At 35.3% G+C, this 17,206-nt stretch overlaps 2 protein-coding genes across 4 annotated transcripts in view; both read right to left on the bottom strand.

Annotated features, from left to right (window-relative positions):
• Nucleotides 1-2,112, bottom strand: part of LOC109101257 (chloride channel CLIC-like protein 1) — a 38,697-nt gene extending 36,585 nt beyond the window's left edge. For all 3 annotated transcript variants that reach the window (XM_042711924.1, XM_042711925.1, XM_042711923.1), the window contains exons 1-2: nt 1,966-2,112; nt 358-536 (exon numbers count right to left, since the gene is read on the bottom strand). In XM_042711924.1, the coding sequence (XP_042567858.1) occupies nt 358-536; nt 1,966-2,029 (243 nt within the window). In that variant the 5' untranslated portion in view covers nt 2,030-2,112. The remainder of the gene's footprint in view (nt 1-357; nt 537-1,965) is intronic.
• A 275-nt stretch (nt 2,113-2,387) lies between these two features.
• On the bottom strand, nt 2,388-15,301 carry LOC109101258 (WD repeat-containing protein 47-like). Its single transcript, XM_042711922.1, has 14 exons — nt 15,232-15,301; nt 13,923-14,093; nt 12,370-12,452; nt 12,200-12,284; nt 10,420-11,207; nt 8,989-9,100; nt 8,558-8,727; nt 7,043-7,270; nt 6,800-6,967; nt 6,473-6,642; nt 5,922-6,092; nt 5,719-5,850; nt 4,655-4,873; nt 2,388-3,337 (listed from the first exon to the last, which is right to left on the bottom strand). Exons 2-14 carry the CDS (start codon nt 14,079-14,081, stop codon nt 3,195-3,197), a joined length of 2,628 nt encoding a protein of 875 aa, XP_042567856.1. The 5' UTR covers nt 14,082-14,093; nt 15,232-15,301; the 3' UTR covers nt 2,388-3,194.
• Between the last annotated feature and the right edge of the window lie 1,905 nt (nt 15,302-17,206).

The following is a 17,206-nucleotide window of genomic DNA, read 5'->3' as shown; positions in this document are numbered from 1 at the left end:
ATTGAGTCAGACTTTTAAACAGAAAGGTTGCGGGTTCGAGTCTCTGGTCCGGCAGGAATTGTCGGTGGGTCCCACTGCTCCGGGTGTGTGTTCACAGTGTGTGTGTGTGTGTGTGTGTGTGTGTGTGTGTGTGTGTACTTGGATGGGTTAAACGCAGAGCACAGATTCAGAGTATGGGTCAGCATACTCAGCCACACGTCACTTCACTTTAAAATTACTTACAATGCAAAGTTTGAATGGAGTTATTTATGAAAACAATAGATTTAAATACACTGCAAACAGCTGTAATATAGGAAATAATTAAATGCATAAATATGAAATAACTGTCTGGTTTAATAAAAGCATTTTTTTTTTTACCTCTGTGGGTTTTCTCATGCGCTTTGTCGTCGGGTCGTAGTTGAGCATGTCATAGGGATCAATCCATGCATCATCCTCATCCTGGTGGATATTTGCATTTGCAATAACAAACAGACTAAAACAAACCAGCAAACTCCAGAAACCAACCGACGAACAGCTCGGCACCTTCATAGTCTCCACTGGAACAGACAACAACGATAAAACTCAGACTTACTGGTAGAACTGCTGATCGATGGTTATAAGAGTGCAAGTTATATAAAGTTAAGATTCAGCTTTCTTGGACACTGTTGATTATATGTTTACCAAATCATCTGTCCAGCCTACATTACTCTAAAATGGGTGTCAAACTCATTTTCACTGAGGGCCACTTCAACTTTATGGCTGCCATCAAAGGGCCGGTTGTAACTATAATACTGTGGAAATGTTACCACTCCTTAACATATTGTTAAATAACTCTCTCTTTATTTTATTATTTCTTATTTAAGTTACAAATATTGCATGCATTTGCATAGATGTAAAAATACATGTAATTGCTCTGTGTTTTTGTTTTAACATAAATCCTTTTAATTTATCAGGTTAAGAAATCCAAATTACTCTATAAATCAAAGTAAATAATAAAGACAAGTATCATCAAACACAAGTCATTGCATTACATTTGTTAAAAGCTTTTTTGTTACATTTATAGCACAACAAATGATTGTGAACTGCTAAGAACGTGTGACAGATATGGCATGAGCCCGGTCTCATTAAAATGCATATCAATAGCGCGATTTTCTGTTTCTATTTGGCATGCGATTTATACACAGAAATTGACTTTGGCATGCATATGATACGCAATCGGTGCTTGCAGTAGAAAAAAAGAAGTGGTGGTACTCAACCCCACTCCAATATAAATAAATACAAACTAAAGTACTAAAAAAAAATTCATAATTCGCAATGAGTGTATGTAGTGCCACAATAAATAAATAAATTCATTAATAATTGTTTGCAATTCAATGCACATTTATTTGTATAGCACTTTTCATGATACACTGATACACATAACATTTAGTAGTTTACAGCACTTTTAAAAAAATAAATAAATAAATAAAAACAGCAAATTCACACACACAACGTGTCTGTAATTTGGCCAGAATTGCAGGTGCCAAGAAGGTTTAGAGAACATATGCAATACGTTTAATGCCATTATAGATTATAAAAGGTGTTGTAATTAAATACATCTGAAAGGTAATCTAAAATTACCATTGCTAAAATTATTAAAATTACCACCCAGTGAATTTTGGCCATTTCCACCATTGTATATAATGCACACCAAAGTCGTATGAATAGAACGCCAAACAGAAACAGAAACAGAATCGTGTGGTATTGATACGCATTTCATAATTTACGATATAAAGCAGCATGGATTTTTATTTTAAGACAACCATATGCTAAATGTTGCTAAGTCTGGAGCAGGCCCGCGGGCCTTGAGTTTGAGGTTTGACACATGTGCTCTGCTAAAGGCATCTATCGGCTGCATAAAAGTTACACACTGACGGCTAAATAATGACAAAATAGATAAACTAAAAAAATAATAATAATATTCGAACAAGGTAAACATTTCCTTACAAGCTGGAAGAACCGAAAGAGAGCTGTCATTTACTTCCACATAGAAAAACACACCAAGAATCATAACCTTAATTACTCAAAACCTCAAATACGGCTTCTATGTGCACATATCTATATGTGAAGTTTCTTCGTCGGTTTAACTCCATCACTTCATGTGGCCTCATCGCCCCCAAGCGGACAGTGTTATCATCTACAATAATAGTAATACAATAAACTAGAGAGAGAGAGAAAGAGAGAGAGAAAACGTATAATTATTGTATATGCATTCACGCGCACACACACACACACACACATATAAACACAATAAAATAATAATAATAATGAAAACGTAATTCTGATCAAATTAATTAAATGGTACATGTGTGTACTGTTAGGGTTCTTCTAATGTAGAAGAATCAGTGAGCCATTCATCAGGCTAAATCTCATAGTTTCAAAACTGTGTTTATTTCCATGTTCAAATAAATTACTAGTACATACTTTGTACATCTGGTGATTGAGAGAGTCCCCTAACTGTCCTCTGCATCAATACAAAAAGGTGCTGAAATCATGTGCAAAAGTGATGCATATTATGCATACAAATATATGCATTAGGAAAATGACAATGCAACACAAAAGCATTCCTAAAAATGCATGAAACTGTTTCCAGAACACTGAGGAGGACGACTTTCACAAAGCATTTATCCTCAGTATTTAGAGTGTTGGTTTATTTACAGTTATTTGAATGAAGACAGATGCACAAACACTTGCTGAATGAGAGAAGTGCACAGTGCAGTGTGCTACACAATGATCTAATGCCTTGAGTTAGCATGTAAACCTATACAAAAGCTCTATGTACAAGACATTCAGTTTTAATAAGTGTGACTACAGAGAACATCACCTCAAGGCACAATTCAGCTCACATTTTCAGGAACGTTTCATTCAACTGAAATAGCAAAATACTGAAGCACTGCTACGTGTGGCATTATTCGTGTTTGTAACGTCATTAGTTTGTTGGTTTTTTCTGAATTGCAACACATTTGACAATAAAGCTGTTTCTTTCAGTAGAGGCATGCAATTCCAGATGTAGACGTGAGGAGGATGAACAGTCGGTTGTGTTTTCTCATGTGAGTGTACTGGAGTGAAGTTACACAGAAATACGAACAGACACACACGGACACACTCTGATCTGTTCTTCTCAGTCTGAGTGCAGCTTGTTTTTCTGTGCTCTTCCATATGGCTTCTGCTGCGGGTTAAGGCTGATACGCCCACAGTGTGACCGTCTTATCTGCTGAGGAGGACAGGAAGGACAGGTCTCTGGTGTGCCACCGGCACTGGATCACTTTATCAGCGTGTTCAGCCACCACAGTGACCGGCAGGGTTTTGGTGAGATCACCTGGAGAAAAACAGGAGAGTTACCTCGCATAAAAAGTGGCATTCGCACATTTTACTTCCAGAATGTGACATAAAAAGTATAGTTAGATTTATATTATTATTATTATTATACTAACTGTTATTACTATGACTACTACTACTTCTACTATTATTAATATTATTATAAATCCCACTGTACTTAAACAATAAAAACAAAAAATTTAATGTTGTTTATTAATATACAATTATATAATTATTAGTGCTGTCAAACGATTAATCCAAAATAAAAGTTTTTGTTGACATAATGTATGTGTGCATACTGTGTATATTTATTATGTATATATATAAATGCACACACATGCATGTATATATTTAAGAAAAATATTGACATGTATTTACATGCATATATGTATATATTCATATAATTTATTTTATTTATAAATATATTTAATATATAAACAAAAATTTTCTTAAATATATACATGCATGTGTGTATTTATATATACAGAATAAATATACACAGTACGCACACATATATTATGTAAACAAAAACTTTTATTTTTTAAATGCGATTAATCGTTTGACTGTACTAATAATTATATAAATTATTATATATTTAATTGTTTTTAATATTGCAATTAATAATAATAATAATAATAATAATAATAATATTAATACAATTCAAAAAATTGAAACAAAAATATGAAATGGCATTCATAAGCCAGGCATTATTTCTGTAATGCGACAGAGGGATGTAATTGGATAATAATAATTATTATTAATTATTCTTTTATTTATAATAATAAAAATAACTCACATTATTTATTTATTAAACCGTTTTTGAATTTTAATATAGTTATTATTATTATGATCATTGTTATTGTTGTTGACAATATTAAAAGTCGAATAAAATATTAAAAACAATTTCATTAAAAAACAATAAATTTTAATTATAATAATTAAATGAATCATTATCATAAGAATTATCATTTTAATACTATATCAATATTATTATTATTATTTTAATGAAACAATAATAAAACTCAACATTAATTCAGTGAAAATAACTGACTTTCATTTTTTTTAATTGTAAAAAAAAAAATAATAATAATTAATAATATTAATAATAATTAAAAAGTCCAAAACCAATTTACTGAAGCTGATATGAAATGGCATTCACAAGCTACATTACATCTATAATGTGACAATTACTGTAATTTTGAGTGAACATATTATTTTCATTAATACTTGATTAGATCAGTGGTTAGAGAGAGGACTGACAAATAAGAAATAATGATGACCTCATTCTTTCTGTGACATCATTCGCGGCGTGACCTACCTTGCAGGTCAGTGATCATGACTCTGTTGTCGTAGGAGCCGGTGAGCAGATAGTGAGCACCAGGAGAGAAGCGCACAGAGCGCACGTCGCTGGTGTGCGGCCGATACGTCTGGACCGTTCGTCCTCCTCTGACATCATAAAGCATGCAGCGACAGTCCTCCAATCCGGTGGCCATGAGCCGCCCACTGGGATCCACCGCCACCGAGGCCACAGCACTTCCTGTCACGTGACACAATAATCTACAGTATATGATCCATACCTCTGCGCAAAGCCAGATTCAATATCTGTTCAATATTCAATTATTATTGTTAGTGTGTTGTTATATTGCATTTATTTATTTGCATTGGATTAATAAACTTAAATTTAATATTGTATTTATTAATACAATAAATTAAAATAATAAATAAATATAATCATATTATACTAATAGTAATAATTGTTGCTATTATTATCCCCATATAATATAGTTATATTAAAATAATAATAAATATTATTATTGTTGTTAGTTGTTATTTTATTTTATTTATCATATAAAAATTTTTTTGTTTTATTATTATTTTATTGATTTTTTTGCATTGTCTGTCACTGAATTGGTTTTGAATTTTAATATTCTGTAAGACTAAGATTAATAGTATTCTGATTATTATTTTGTACATTGGTTTTTGTCAATTAACTGGTTTTTAAGGTTAATATTGTTTAGTAATTCTAAAATTAATATGAATACAATTATAATAATTATTCTTGTAGTCAATATTGTTCATTATTTTTTAACAAATACTACATTACTATAAAACACAGTATTACATTTCAAAATTAATTAAGTGAAAAGAACTGACATCTGTTTTATTTGCATCGGTTCTTTTCAATGAATTGGTCAAAATAATTTACAAAATGGTCTGCATTATTCATTGACAGAATATGGTTCGAATGATTTCTAAAAAAAAATATCCAATAAATCACAAACAGCTAGGAAGGACATGAAAAATAAATGTTGAAATTGGTCAAAAAACCAACCCTGATGTCCTTAATAAAGCCTTGTAAAGGAGCAGAGAGGAAACACACACCTGTTCCATGCAGGGCCGTCCCAACCACCTTCACACAGCTGGGCACACGCAGGTCCCAAAACCTCACCGTCTTATCCTGAGAGCCGGAGGCGATCATCCACCCGCCCCACGTGTACAGAGACAGGATGTGTCCTGCGACGGCATGTCAGGTCATACAACATGACATCCTGTTCATACATGAAGAGGACTGTGTGTGTGTGTACCTGTGTGTCCACTGAGCGCGTGCAGTCCCTGTCCTCTCTGGCAGTCAGTGGTGTAGATGTTACAGTCTCCAGCCCCAGCGCTGATCAGGATGGCCCCTCCGCTCTCAGGACCCTCCATAAACGCCAGGTCTCTGATGGTGCCGTCATGCATGCTGAACTCTAGATCTGGACCTGCAGTCCACACACACACACACGCACACACACACCTGGTTTACTATCCTTGTGGGGACTCTCCACAAGGATAGTATTTTATACAAACAAATGTATAAAATAATAAACTGTATAATATTTCCTATTGGCTAATAATAAGAAATGTTTCTTGAGCAGCAGATCAGTATATTAGCATGATTTCTGAAGGATCATGTGACACTGAAAACTGAAGTAATGATGCTGAAAATTCAGCTTTGACAGAAAGAATAATAATAAAGCCTTTACTTATCTTCATAGGTCACAATTACTTTCAGAGCACTTTATGATTCGAATTAGAAATTATCGTGTATTTACACTACACAAGATACATTAGATCTGAGGTTGTTTTAAAGGCAGGTTACCTGTGGCATTGCAGGTGTCCGCATTGAAAGGAAGAACTTTGACATACTTGTCATTGGAGCCCGTGGCCAGAAGCTGCCCGCAGGGACTCCAGGCCACACAGTAAATAGAGCCTTTATGGTGCTTAATGCGATTGAAACAGATGTCAGGCTGCTTTACTGGACCTTGAGCGCTAGACAAAGAAGATCAGAGGAAGTCAACGAGACATTCTTCAAAACATCTTCTTTCATGTTCCACAGAAGAAAGAAAGTCATAAAGATTTGGAACGACATGAGGGTGAGGAAATGTCATTTTTGGGTGAACTATCCTTTTAAATGCTGAGAACACACCTAGTTTCAAGGGATCGTGGGTAAGTGCAGACACGCAGTGTTTTGGAGTTGGACCCGATTGCGTAGAGGGTCCCGGACGGATGGAAGGCGACCGCGCGCACAGCCTGTGTGTCCTCCAGCGTCTGTACAGCTACGAATGGGGATTTGGGTCTCTCATCCTGAAACACACTGTCATGATGTATCAGCATTAGAAGCAGCTCACAGAGTTATTTCATCTTCACAGAGTTGAAAGCTTTGAGAAACCTCTGGTTGACCAGCACTGGGGACTCATCCAGAGACGGGACGCCTCGGCCTCCTCCCTTCTGAGGGGTGCTGCTGATCACCGCTGTCTTGTCCCCCCCTGAGCCGGTCTCTAAGGTCTGTTTACCGGCTCCGCTCTCTGCCGTACCGTTACACTGCTGCGCCAAAGCCTGGACGTCTTCTCCAAGGTCTTCCATTCCCACATTCAGTTCCTCCAGTTTCTGAATGGACCTACACAAATAAATGATCAAGAAATCCATTTTTTTTTGATGTTGACATTTATAAAATACAGCTAAGCAGCTTTCAAAATTGTGAAAATAAATGCTTATTTAACATCATATTTTCCGTAAAATTCACAATTTAAAAAAGTAATAAAATAAAAATAATTATTAAACATAAAAAAACAATAATAAAAAATATATATTTTATAATAAATTGTTGAAAAATACAAAACACAATATGTATTAATTTCATGTATAAAATATGCTAAATATCAAATTGTATTTAAGCAGTGGTTATTAAAATTAATTATTAAAATGGCATAATATACATACTACAATTTAATAATTGCAAAAAGTTATCAGTTAACAAAATTATACAATATAATACTGTAAATATAATATTATAAATTACTGATAATCACAAAATGGCCATATATAAGATGATTAATGTCTATCACTAGTACAAATTGTATATAAATATATATGATATTATACAGGGAATGTAATTCTAACTATAGTTGATTAATAATTACATGAATAATTGCAAAATATACATATATAATACTGTTTTAGAATATATAGCAAATAAGTTGCTGAAAAGCAATGTACATAAAAAATATTGTGAATGACTAATAATAGATGGCAAACTAATAATAGATGTATATATTATACTGATCATTTTATATAATTGTACCAACAGTGGGTAAAAATATTGAACTATTAGATTCTATTTCAATATTTAAAAAAATTGAACTATTAGATTATATTTTTAATGACAAATTAAAATACTATAATTTACAAAAGATAGAAATTGTATTAAATAAATGAGATTTTTATGATTTAATGAGATGATAGTATAAGAATTGTATAATTTACATAATTTACAAACTATATAAATGATATACATTTTATTTGTATGATTTATTGAGAGCAAATAAGTTGTTCAAAAACTTGCTGAAAAAACAAAAATGCTGATGGTCTCAAAACTGCCATATATTTCCAGGTTAATGTCTATCACTATATATGAAATCATACTGAATATAATGTAATATAATACCGTAGAATAGAATAGAATAGAATAGAGCACATCCCATCTCTGTTATGCCCATCTGAAATGAATGGCACATCAATAAAACGTGAAACAAATGAGAGTTAGTGGTCTGAGAGGCATTTAAAGCACTTATAATCTTATCATCTTGACATCAGAAGCCACATAATCAATCAACAACACTGTGCTTCCAACACATCTGTATGCCTCTGGAGCACTTTAGAGGTAAACGGGTGGTCTGGATCTGACCTGTTCAGGAACTTCTGTGTGAGATTGTGCTGCGCTGTGTCTGTGGGCTGATCTGGTGGATGAACTCCACCCTCCAGCAGCATCTGATGGTACAGCTGCCTCTGCTGCTGCTTCTGCTCGAGATGCTGCTGCACACGCAACCGCTGACGCTGGAACTCCTGAAGCTGCTCCTGCATGCACACCACAAAAATAAATTCACCACTGACGACCATAGTATGGAAAAAAATATATATATTAAAGTCAATGGCTACCATCAACTTTTTGGTTACCAACATTCTTCAAAATATCTTCTTTTGTGTTCAACAGAAGAAAGAAACTCACACAGGTTTGGAACGACATGAGGGGGACAAAATTTCATTATTGGGTGAACTTTCTCTTTAAGGTCCTGGGCATGTAATCTAAATGTTGCTTGTTTAAAAGGGAACTATTACCTCTGATTTGTCAGCTGAACCTGTGGCTCCACCATCTCTGCCAGGAGTCAGTGGAGGACGCAGTGAGTTCGTTCCTCCTGAGCCGTTTATCCTCTCGTCCTGCACTTGTGCTCTGGAGGAACACAACACCATCAGCCAACAAAAATGAGCAAGATAACATCTTAATATCTGTTGATGGATGCACAGATAGTAGAATTCAGAAAATCTAAAAATTTCGAGTTTAACCAAAGACTTATAAGTGCATTACCGCCACCTATCTCTCAAATGAACCATTGACACTCCATCTACAATCTCAATTAGGAGTGTCAATGGTCCACTTGAGAGATAGGTGGTGGTAATGCACTTATAAGTCAGCGAGACATGTCCCCCACTGGATGTGTGCAGGATATATGACAACATTTATAGGATGCATTGAGGAGGAGCCCAAACTACACACAATAGCCAAGTGATGCTGACATAATTATGATCTGTGATATTGGCACAGATTCTTAATAATCAATTCTTTGTGACTGTATATAGTTTTCAAGTTGGAAAAGACATTTAGTTCCCAATTTAAGTGAACCTTAGATCCCAGGACATCTACAATGCATTAGAATGCTGATAAAGACAAGAAAAGATGAGACATAACACATGACAGTATGACTGAAATGTTAAAGTGTTAAAAAAAAAAAATAATAATAATAATAATAGACATTTGTTCTGTGGCACCTAAAAAAAATTATTTGGTGCCACAAAATTATTTTGCTGTCACTTTTGATCAATTTAATGCATCCATGATGAAAAAAAGTATTATTTCATTATTATTATTTTTTTTTTACTGAACTCCAACCTTTAAACAGCAGAGAAGCGTAATAAAATCAAGAATATTATCTCTATCTTTTGATAAAAATTGCGCATTAATATTATGATTTCTGATGCCACTTCTTATCTAGTATTCAACAAAAATTCTCTAAAATATATCGACTGTCATAGAAGTTTGTTTTGGACTTGACTAGTAAAGCTGCCAGGGTTTATTTTGGTGGATCTAACCGGATTAGAAGTGTTAAGCTTGACTACCATATGCTCACTAACACCTTCAAACACAGAAACCAGTTCTGAGAAACTAGATTTACTACAGTATTTCATACTTTACGGTGAAATGTGCAGTTTTATGACTGATTTTTATGACTCATGGAACAAAAAAGAACATATTTTGAAAAACAATTCAACTGTTTTGATCCATACAGTGGAAGTCAATGGGGTCCAAAACAACAATATTGGGACATTGGACCCCATTGACTTTCACTGTACAGACAAAAAAAAAAAAACACTGAGAGAGACAGGTTTTTAAAATATCTTCTTTTGTGTTCCACAGAAAGTCATACTGGTTTGAATCGACATCAGATTGATTCAATAATAACCAAATTGTCATTTTTGGGTGAGCTCTCCCACCTGTCAGGCGAATCACTGAAGACGCTGCTCTCCAGTGGGTTCTTGCTTCCATTTCCTCCTGAAGGATACGCAAAGTTGGCGAAAGACTGCGACATGGCCGTTGCTTTTCCATCACCTTCCATGCTTTTCTTTTCTCTTCCCACCAAGCCGTGAGACAGACCGTCCAGGGCGGGATTGAGAGAGCGGGACATGTAAGTATCTGCCGACTGGGGCCGCTGCAGAGGCGATGCTGGGCAGGGCGAGAGTTTGGTGAGCAGAGGTGTGAGAAGATCCGCGTGACCCCTTCGCACTGGTTTGACCAGCCGGTCTACGTGGATGTTGAGGGTCTTCTGCTCGAACGCACAAGCGAAGACTGATGGCGAGAGGTTTTGCAGCCAAGACAACAAACTCAAGTCCAGTTCCTCGCAACCGTTACCGCACAGGACGTCGACGGCTAGGAGAACCTCCTCCTCGCTGATTTCTTCTCCAGTGGCTTTGCTCTGGCAGAACTCAACGCAACATTCGTACAGTATTCCCTTGATGAGGAGCTGGAACAGACGGTCGCTGCTGGCTTTGAATCCGGCTTCGCTCAGTTTGCGGTCCGCGGGGATGAATTCAGCCACCATGCAGCAGGCTTCCTCAAAGCAATGCACGCGGGCCGTGCTGGGGTTCCAGTCCTTGAATTCGGCGTGGTTGGTGAGGCGCGGGAGCGTGAGGAGCAGACAGAGTTTGCTGTAGTCTTCTTTGGTTGGGCAGAACTCTTCCAGGGAGTGAAGGGACTTCACTGCATCTTGCAGGGTCAGCTCCAGCTGCAGGTGGGAAAGAAAGAAGTCATCATGAAGAAAACCTTCTTTCTGACACATTTTGAGTCAAGATTCATGAGGTTCAATGTAAGATTGCCCAAAATATTTTTTAAAACTTTCTCTCTATCTATCTATCTATCTATCTATCTATCTATCTATCTATCTATCTATCTATCTATCTATCTGTCTGTCTGTATTAAATGCTATTTTCATGGTAATAATAATAATAATAATAATAATAATTACATTTCTTCCATATTGCATAAAAACCAAGATTTATTCTAAGTACTAAAGGCCATTTTATGGCAAATAATAATATACAATTAAACTTCCATTTTGAATAAACAACTAGCATTATTTATGTATTTATTCGAAGGTTATTTTTAAAGGCTATTTTCATGGTACAAATAATTACAGTTTTTCAATTTTGCATAAACAACAAGCACTATTTATTTATTAGTATCAAATTTTCATTTCTTTATTTATACATAGTAAAGGCTATTTTTAAGGTATGAGTAATAATAAAAAATTTCACTTCTTCCATTTTACACAAAAGACAAACATTATTTATGTATATTTATTTATTTATCAGTATTAAAGGACATAGCACCGATAATAATAATAAAATAATAATAATAATAATAATAATAATAATAATAATAATAATACAAGCTTTACTTGATCATTTTGCATAAAAAACTAGCATAGTTTATAATTTTTTTATAAATTTATAAATGTATTTATCTATTAGTATAAAAAAATTATTTATTCAAAATATTACCATTGTTATCAAAAATGATAAACAAATAAATAAATAAATAATGTTCATCTTTTATGCTAAATGGAATGTTTAATTGTAAATATAATAATAATAATAATAATCTTTACATTTTGCAGGAAAGAACAATATTTATTTATATACAATTTATTTATTTATCAGTTTTGATGATGATAATAATAGTAATAATAATGTGAATTAATTAAATTAATTCACTCACATTCTCAGGGTCATCTGCCGCAGCTATGGCATTGTTTACACACAGAGCTTCCAGAAACTTCTGTTTTAGGATGATATATCGAAACCTGTAAGATAAAAAAAAGCCCCAAAGACTGTGACAAGCAACACATGTTTGAGTGTTGGCAAAAGATTCAAAACCGACTTGCTTACTTCTTTCTGTCAAATTTTTCCAGGCACTCCAAAGGCTGGATAAACTGCAAAACTTCCTCCCATTGCCCATCTAATATAAGTTGTTAGAAAAAAAATCAATGCAAAAAAAAAAAAAACAGAAAAGGGCCAAAAATGAGTTCACCTACCAAAAAATATTAAACAACATCTTTCATAAGTTAAAATGATGTTACTGCAAGAAATGCAAGTGTACTCAATACAGATAGCTCTCGGATTTCATCAAAAATATCTTAAATTGTGTTCCGAAGATGAACGAAGGTCTTTCGGGCTTGGAACGACATGAAGGTGAGTAATTAATTACCAAATTTTAATTTTGGGATGAACTAACCCTTTAAAGGGGTCATTTGATGCGATTTCAATTTTTCCTTTCTCTTTGGAGTGTTACAAGCTCTTGGTGAATAAAGAAGATCTGTAAAGTTGCAAAGACTAAAGTCTCAAATCCAAAGAGATATTTTTTATAAAAGTTAAGACTTTGCCACGCCCCCCTAAAACGGCTCGTTCTAACACGCCCCCACATCTCTATGTCACTATGTGGAAATATTTGCGTAATGGCACCCAAATATTCACGTAAAGAAAGAAGGCGTGGTTTCAGTAACCACAGTTAGTGTTGAAGCAGTCATGTCAGGGAGATGCTGTGTGTATCTAGGCGAAAGCAAAAGCACTTTCTTTGGCCTTCCGAAAGTAGATGCATTTAGGAAGCTTTAAGATTACTTACAACAGAACAGCAATGCATTTTATGGACAACCGTTTTGTGAACCTAGGAGAGGAGGTAATTCTGACTTTGCTCTGACAATATGGTGCTTCTGAATAAGCTACTGTAAGTTTGTTTTGTTATTAGTTTAAGTATCTGCTATTAACTATTCAAATGCAGAGTTTGGATTGCGTGTGTGTGTGTGTGTGTGTGTGTGTGTGTGTGTGTGTGTGTGTGTGTGTGTGTGTGAGAGAGAGAGAGAGAGACAGGGTCACTCAGAGTCAGCTTTCTTAACCGTCCGTGGGTTGTGTACTGCAAACACATAGGAGCTTCATCACTGTGTCTGTCACGTGACTCTGTTCTCCTTTCAGCTTGAACTGATGGTAAAACTAATGACATTATTAACTGTCTTTACATTTATTTTGAAAGATGAAGCTCGCTATTATGGAAAGGAGCATTACATTTCCTACGAGTGCTTGCGGTGTTCAACCAATCACAATGCACTGGGTCAGTTGGCCAATAAGAGCAGATTGCTGTTGTCAGAAGGAGGGACTTTGTAGAAAACGACGCGTTTGAGAGAGGCGGGGCATAGAGGACCTACAATAATGTAAAGTATTTGAAAAATAATGTGTTTTTTGAACATTAAAGCATGTCAACATATTCTGCATACACCAAATACACAAAATAATGATCTTTAAAAAAAGCATTGTATGACCCCTTTAACATCCATCAATTACTTTCAAAAATCCTATGCCTTAGTGATTCCAGACTTTTGAACAGTAGCTTATTAGAATCACTAAGCATTCATTAGTTGTTTAGGTTTAAAGACACAACTTACAACCCACCTCAGGAAGAGCATATCATCCGAATAAAGCCCATTAATGATGCCGCTCTCTTTTTCCAGAGCCAGCATACTGATGTGGAGCTTTCTGGAGTTCAGAAAGTCCAGGATCAGCTTCATTATCTCTGCTTCTTTAATGTTTATAATCTCTTTTGCAGTCATGGTTTCAGATTCCTGAAGGGACAGAGGGACAAGGTTATCTGTAATCGAGGACATCAAGAGCTCTGTGTGTGTGTTTGCACATGTGTGTGTGTTTGGTTTTGCCTAAACTGTGGGACCCAATATTCCCACAAGGACAATAAATCATCTACATCATTGGACAGGGTTAACTAATACTAAAGTGAAATAAAATAAAACCATAACTATAATTAAAACCATTAAAAAAAAATTGTTCTCGGTATATTAAACCAAATTAATAAATAAATGTAATACATACATTTATTTAAAAATTAAAATTAGACAAATAAATAAACATACAAATAAAGGTTAGGTTTAAGAGAAAGAAAATATAATTATCTCAGTATATTAAAAAATGTGAGGTTTAGGTTAAACATCTTTATCACAGTGTATCAAACCAAATAAATCATAAAAAAATATATATATTTAATAAAAACATATTTAAACAAAGAAATGAATTTATTTTAAATACTAAATATATTTATCATAAATCAATACATTTTCTTCTATGGGTTAGAGTCAGTCTGTTATTCTTATTATTAACTATAGAAAAATAAAAACAACAGTAATCTCCATCTCCAGTATGTCTCCATTTAGGTAAACAAATCATTCTGGTTCAGTGCACTATGGCATGCTGCTTAGAAAATCAAGCAACCAGAACTTGTTACATAGACCATATGTTAAATAACAAACAAAAAGAACGCATAAGCATCAAACAATGTAAACCACAATAAATCCATATCACTGAACTCAAGCCCTTTTCAAATGTAGCATCATTTAAATAAATAATGTGATCCAGAGAGAAAATGAAACCTTTTAAAATCTTTATTTATTATGCATGCAAACAATCATATGCAAGTACTGCGACAACTTGCAGTCCCGTCAGCAAAGAGAAGCTTGCATGTGTTTGCATTAGTGCAATGGAGACACTGGGAATTAGGCTGCTGATCTCACCAATTTATTTACTGACTCAGTTCACTGCATGCAACCCTCATATCTGTCATTTTCGCTGATATTCACATGTATAAGCATGCATGTCCTGTCTGGCCCCAAAAGCAACGCAATGAAGCTTTAACTCTCTACGTGCTTGCAAAACACCGTCAAAAAAATCCGTGCAGCATTTCCAAAAGCTTACCTAAAATAAAGCTTCGGCCAAAGACGAGTTGTTTATTTAGTCTTCTCCTGCGCCAACCAGAGCTAACCCATCATTCACCCAACCGAGAGTTACGTTCATCCATCCCGGATGTCCCCACCAACCCCCCACCCACCTTCCGCCTGTCTCACTCTCTCCATCAGCAGCAGCAGCAGCAGCAGCAGCGCCGGTCACCGGCGGAGAGACGCGCTGCTCCAGTCACACCCACTGAGCGCGCCGCTGCATTGCTGGTCATTGGTCTGTTAAGGTTGTCTTCTAAATTATGAGTTTGGGAATCTAAAATATGCCACTACGTGGGTCGTAATAAAATGAACAAAGTTTTATCATTCCTCATTTGAAAATGTTTAAACATTTCTTAGAATTATGTCACTTAATAAACAATATTATTTAATTGTAGTGTTTATTTTTATTGTATTTTATTTTGCTAGAAAGCTAAAAAAAAAAAAAAAAAAATGCTGTTGTGCAGCATGACCACTTGATGGCACTATGAAAACATAAGACTGATCCAAAAGCATGTTTTCGATTTCACCGGGAACTCATCGATGTGTACATCGTTGATCTAATCGGTGAATGGTTGTGCTGAAAGAGAAACTCATTTGAGATGACTTTAGATAGCACACGCACGTCTTCAAGATGTCTGTTAAAGATCGTTTCATCTGGAAAGCATCTGCTGTGTACAAACATCTGATAAACGTCTGTAGAAATCTGTTTTACCTATATTAAAGAGCAGGTCATATGGTATTTTAAAGTGTCCTAATATTGTGTTGGAGTCCCCTACAACAGGTTTAAATGCATCTAAGGTCAGAAAACATTGTAATTTTCTCAGAATATACATTTAATATTAGATGATGCCAATGATTTCGAAACGATTCGTTCCAAGCAAGTTCGGAGCAAACCCCTCCCTTCCTCAAGCCTACTCTGCTCTGATTGGTCAGTTGGGCAAGCCTGCTGTGATTGGCACAGAGAGGAGTCCTTGAGCCAGTCAGCCAGTGGTGCGTTTCCCAAAACCATAGTTGCTAACTAAGTTAGCAACTTTGTTGGTTGCAATGCAATTTTCCATTGCCAACCAACTAAGTTGCTTACAGGTTAGCAACTATGGTTTGGGAAATGCACCCCATCGCGCTGTACCATTGACACAAGCACCTTTACATAAAATCAATAATATGAGTGCTTCAATTGGCGTTTCTTATAATAATGACATAAAATACAAAAACACTAAAAGAATCGTGCCCACAGCTAAAGTTTAGCTGCTAAACTGTGAACTCTTTAAACTCAATGGTTAATTAACACTTAAGACATTTTCTAAATGTAAGGTAACCAACCTCCGTGAAGTTGGCCCCCCACCCAACGCAAAACATCAGGAAAATAGTCTCAATCGTTTGTGCTCCGTTTGTGCTGGTTTGTGCAGGTAAAAGTTTTGCTTGTGCTGCTTTGGTTTTTTAGATATTAAAATAATATTTAATAGGTTTATTCTGAGGTCACTCAGCCCACCCACATGCTCCAAATTCACCCCAAGTAGACTCATTTGTTTGTGCTTCGTTTGTGCTGGTTTGAGCTGGTAATATTTTCGTTTGTGCTGCTTCAGTTTTTAAAATATTAGACACTGAATTATAGGCGATGACCACGAAAGTGGTCTTGTTTGTTTGTGCTTCAAAACTTTTTATGATACACCCTAACACCACAACCGTTGCTTTTGGGCAAAAGTGTTGGGTCTATCAGTAACTGTCTGTGAGTGTGACCCTGTTTGGCTAATGCCCGCAGTGTTTTTTTTTACGCATTAAATGCAGATGCAACTAGGACAGCATTGTTCTCTGCAGGGACTGGACAAAGCACCCCATTGCCAACCAACTAAGTTGCTAACAGGTTAGCAACTATGGTTTTGGGAAATGCACCCCAGCGCTAACATTGACAAAGCACCTTTACATAAAACAATAATATAGTGCTTCAATATGTTCTT

This window comes from Cyprinus carpio, chromosome A22 (genome assembly GCF_018340385.1).
Source record: "Cyprinus carpio isolate SPL01 chromosome A22, ASM1834038v1, whole genome shotgun sequence".
Classification (NCBI taxonomy): domain Eukaryota; kingdom Metazoa; phylum Chordata; class Actinopteri; order Cypriniformes; family Cyprinidae; genus Cyprinus; species Cyprinus carpio.
The sequence above is the reverse complement of the archived record's forward strand: the minus strand, read 5'-3'. Positions and strand labels throughout refer to the sequence as shown.

What these genes read in the sequence shown, in the direction of transcription:
- LOC109101258 (XM_042711922.1), bottom strand. Translation starts at nt 14,081, where the DNA reads ATGACTGCAAAAGAGATTATAAACATTAAAGAAGCAGAGATAATGAAG. An exon ending in GAAAAATTTGACAGAAAGAA is followed by an intron (nt 12,285 to 12,369) that starts GTAAGCAAGTCG and finishes TTTATCTTACAG; the next exon opens with GTTTCGATATATCATCCTAA. An exon ending in GACGGCCCTGCATGGAACAG is followed by an intron (nt 4,874 to 5,718) that starts GTGTGTGTTTCC and finishes GTCACGTGACAG; the next exon opens with GAAGTGCTGTGGCCTCGGTG.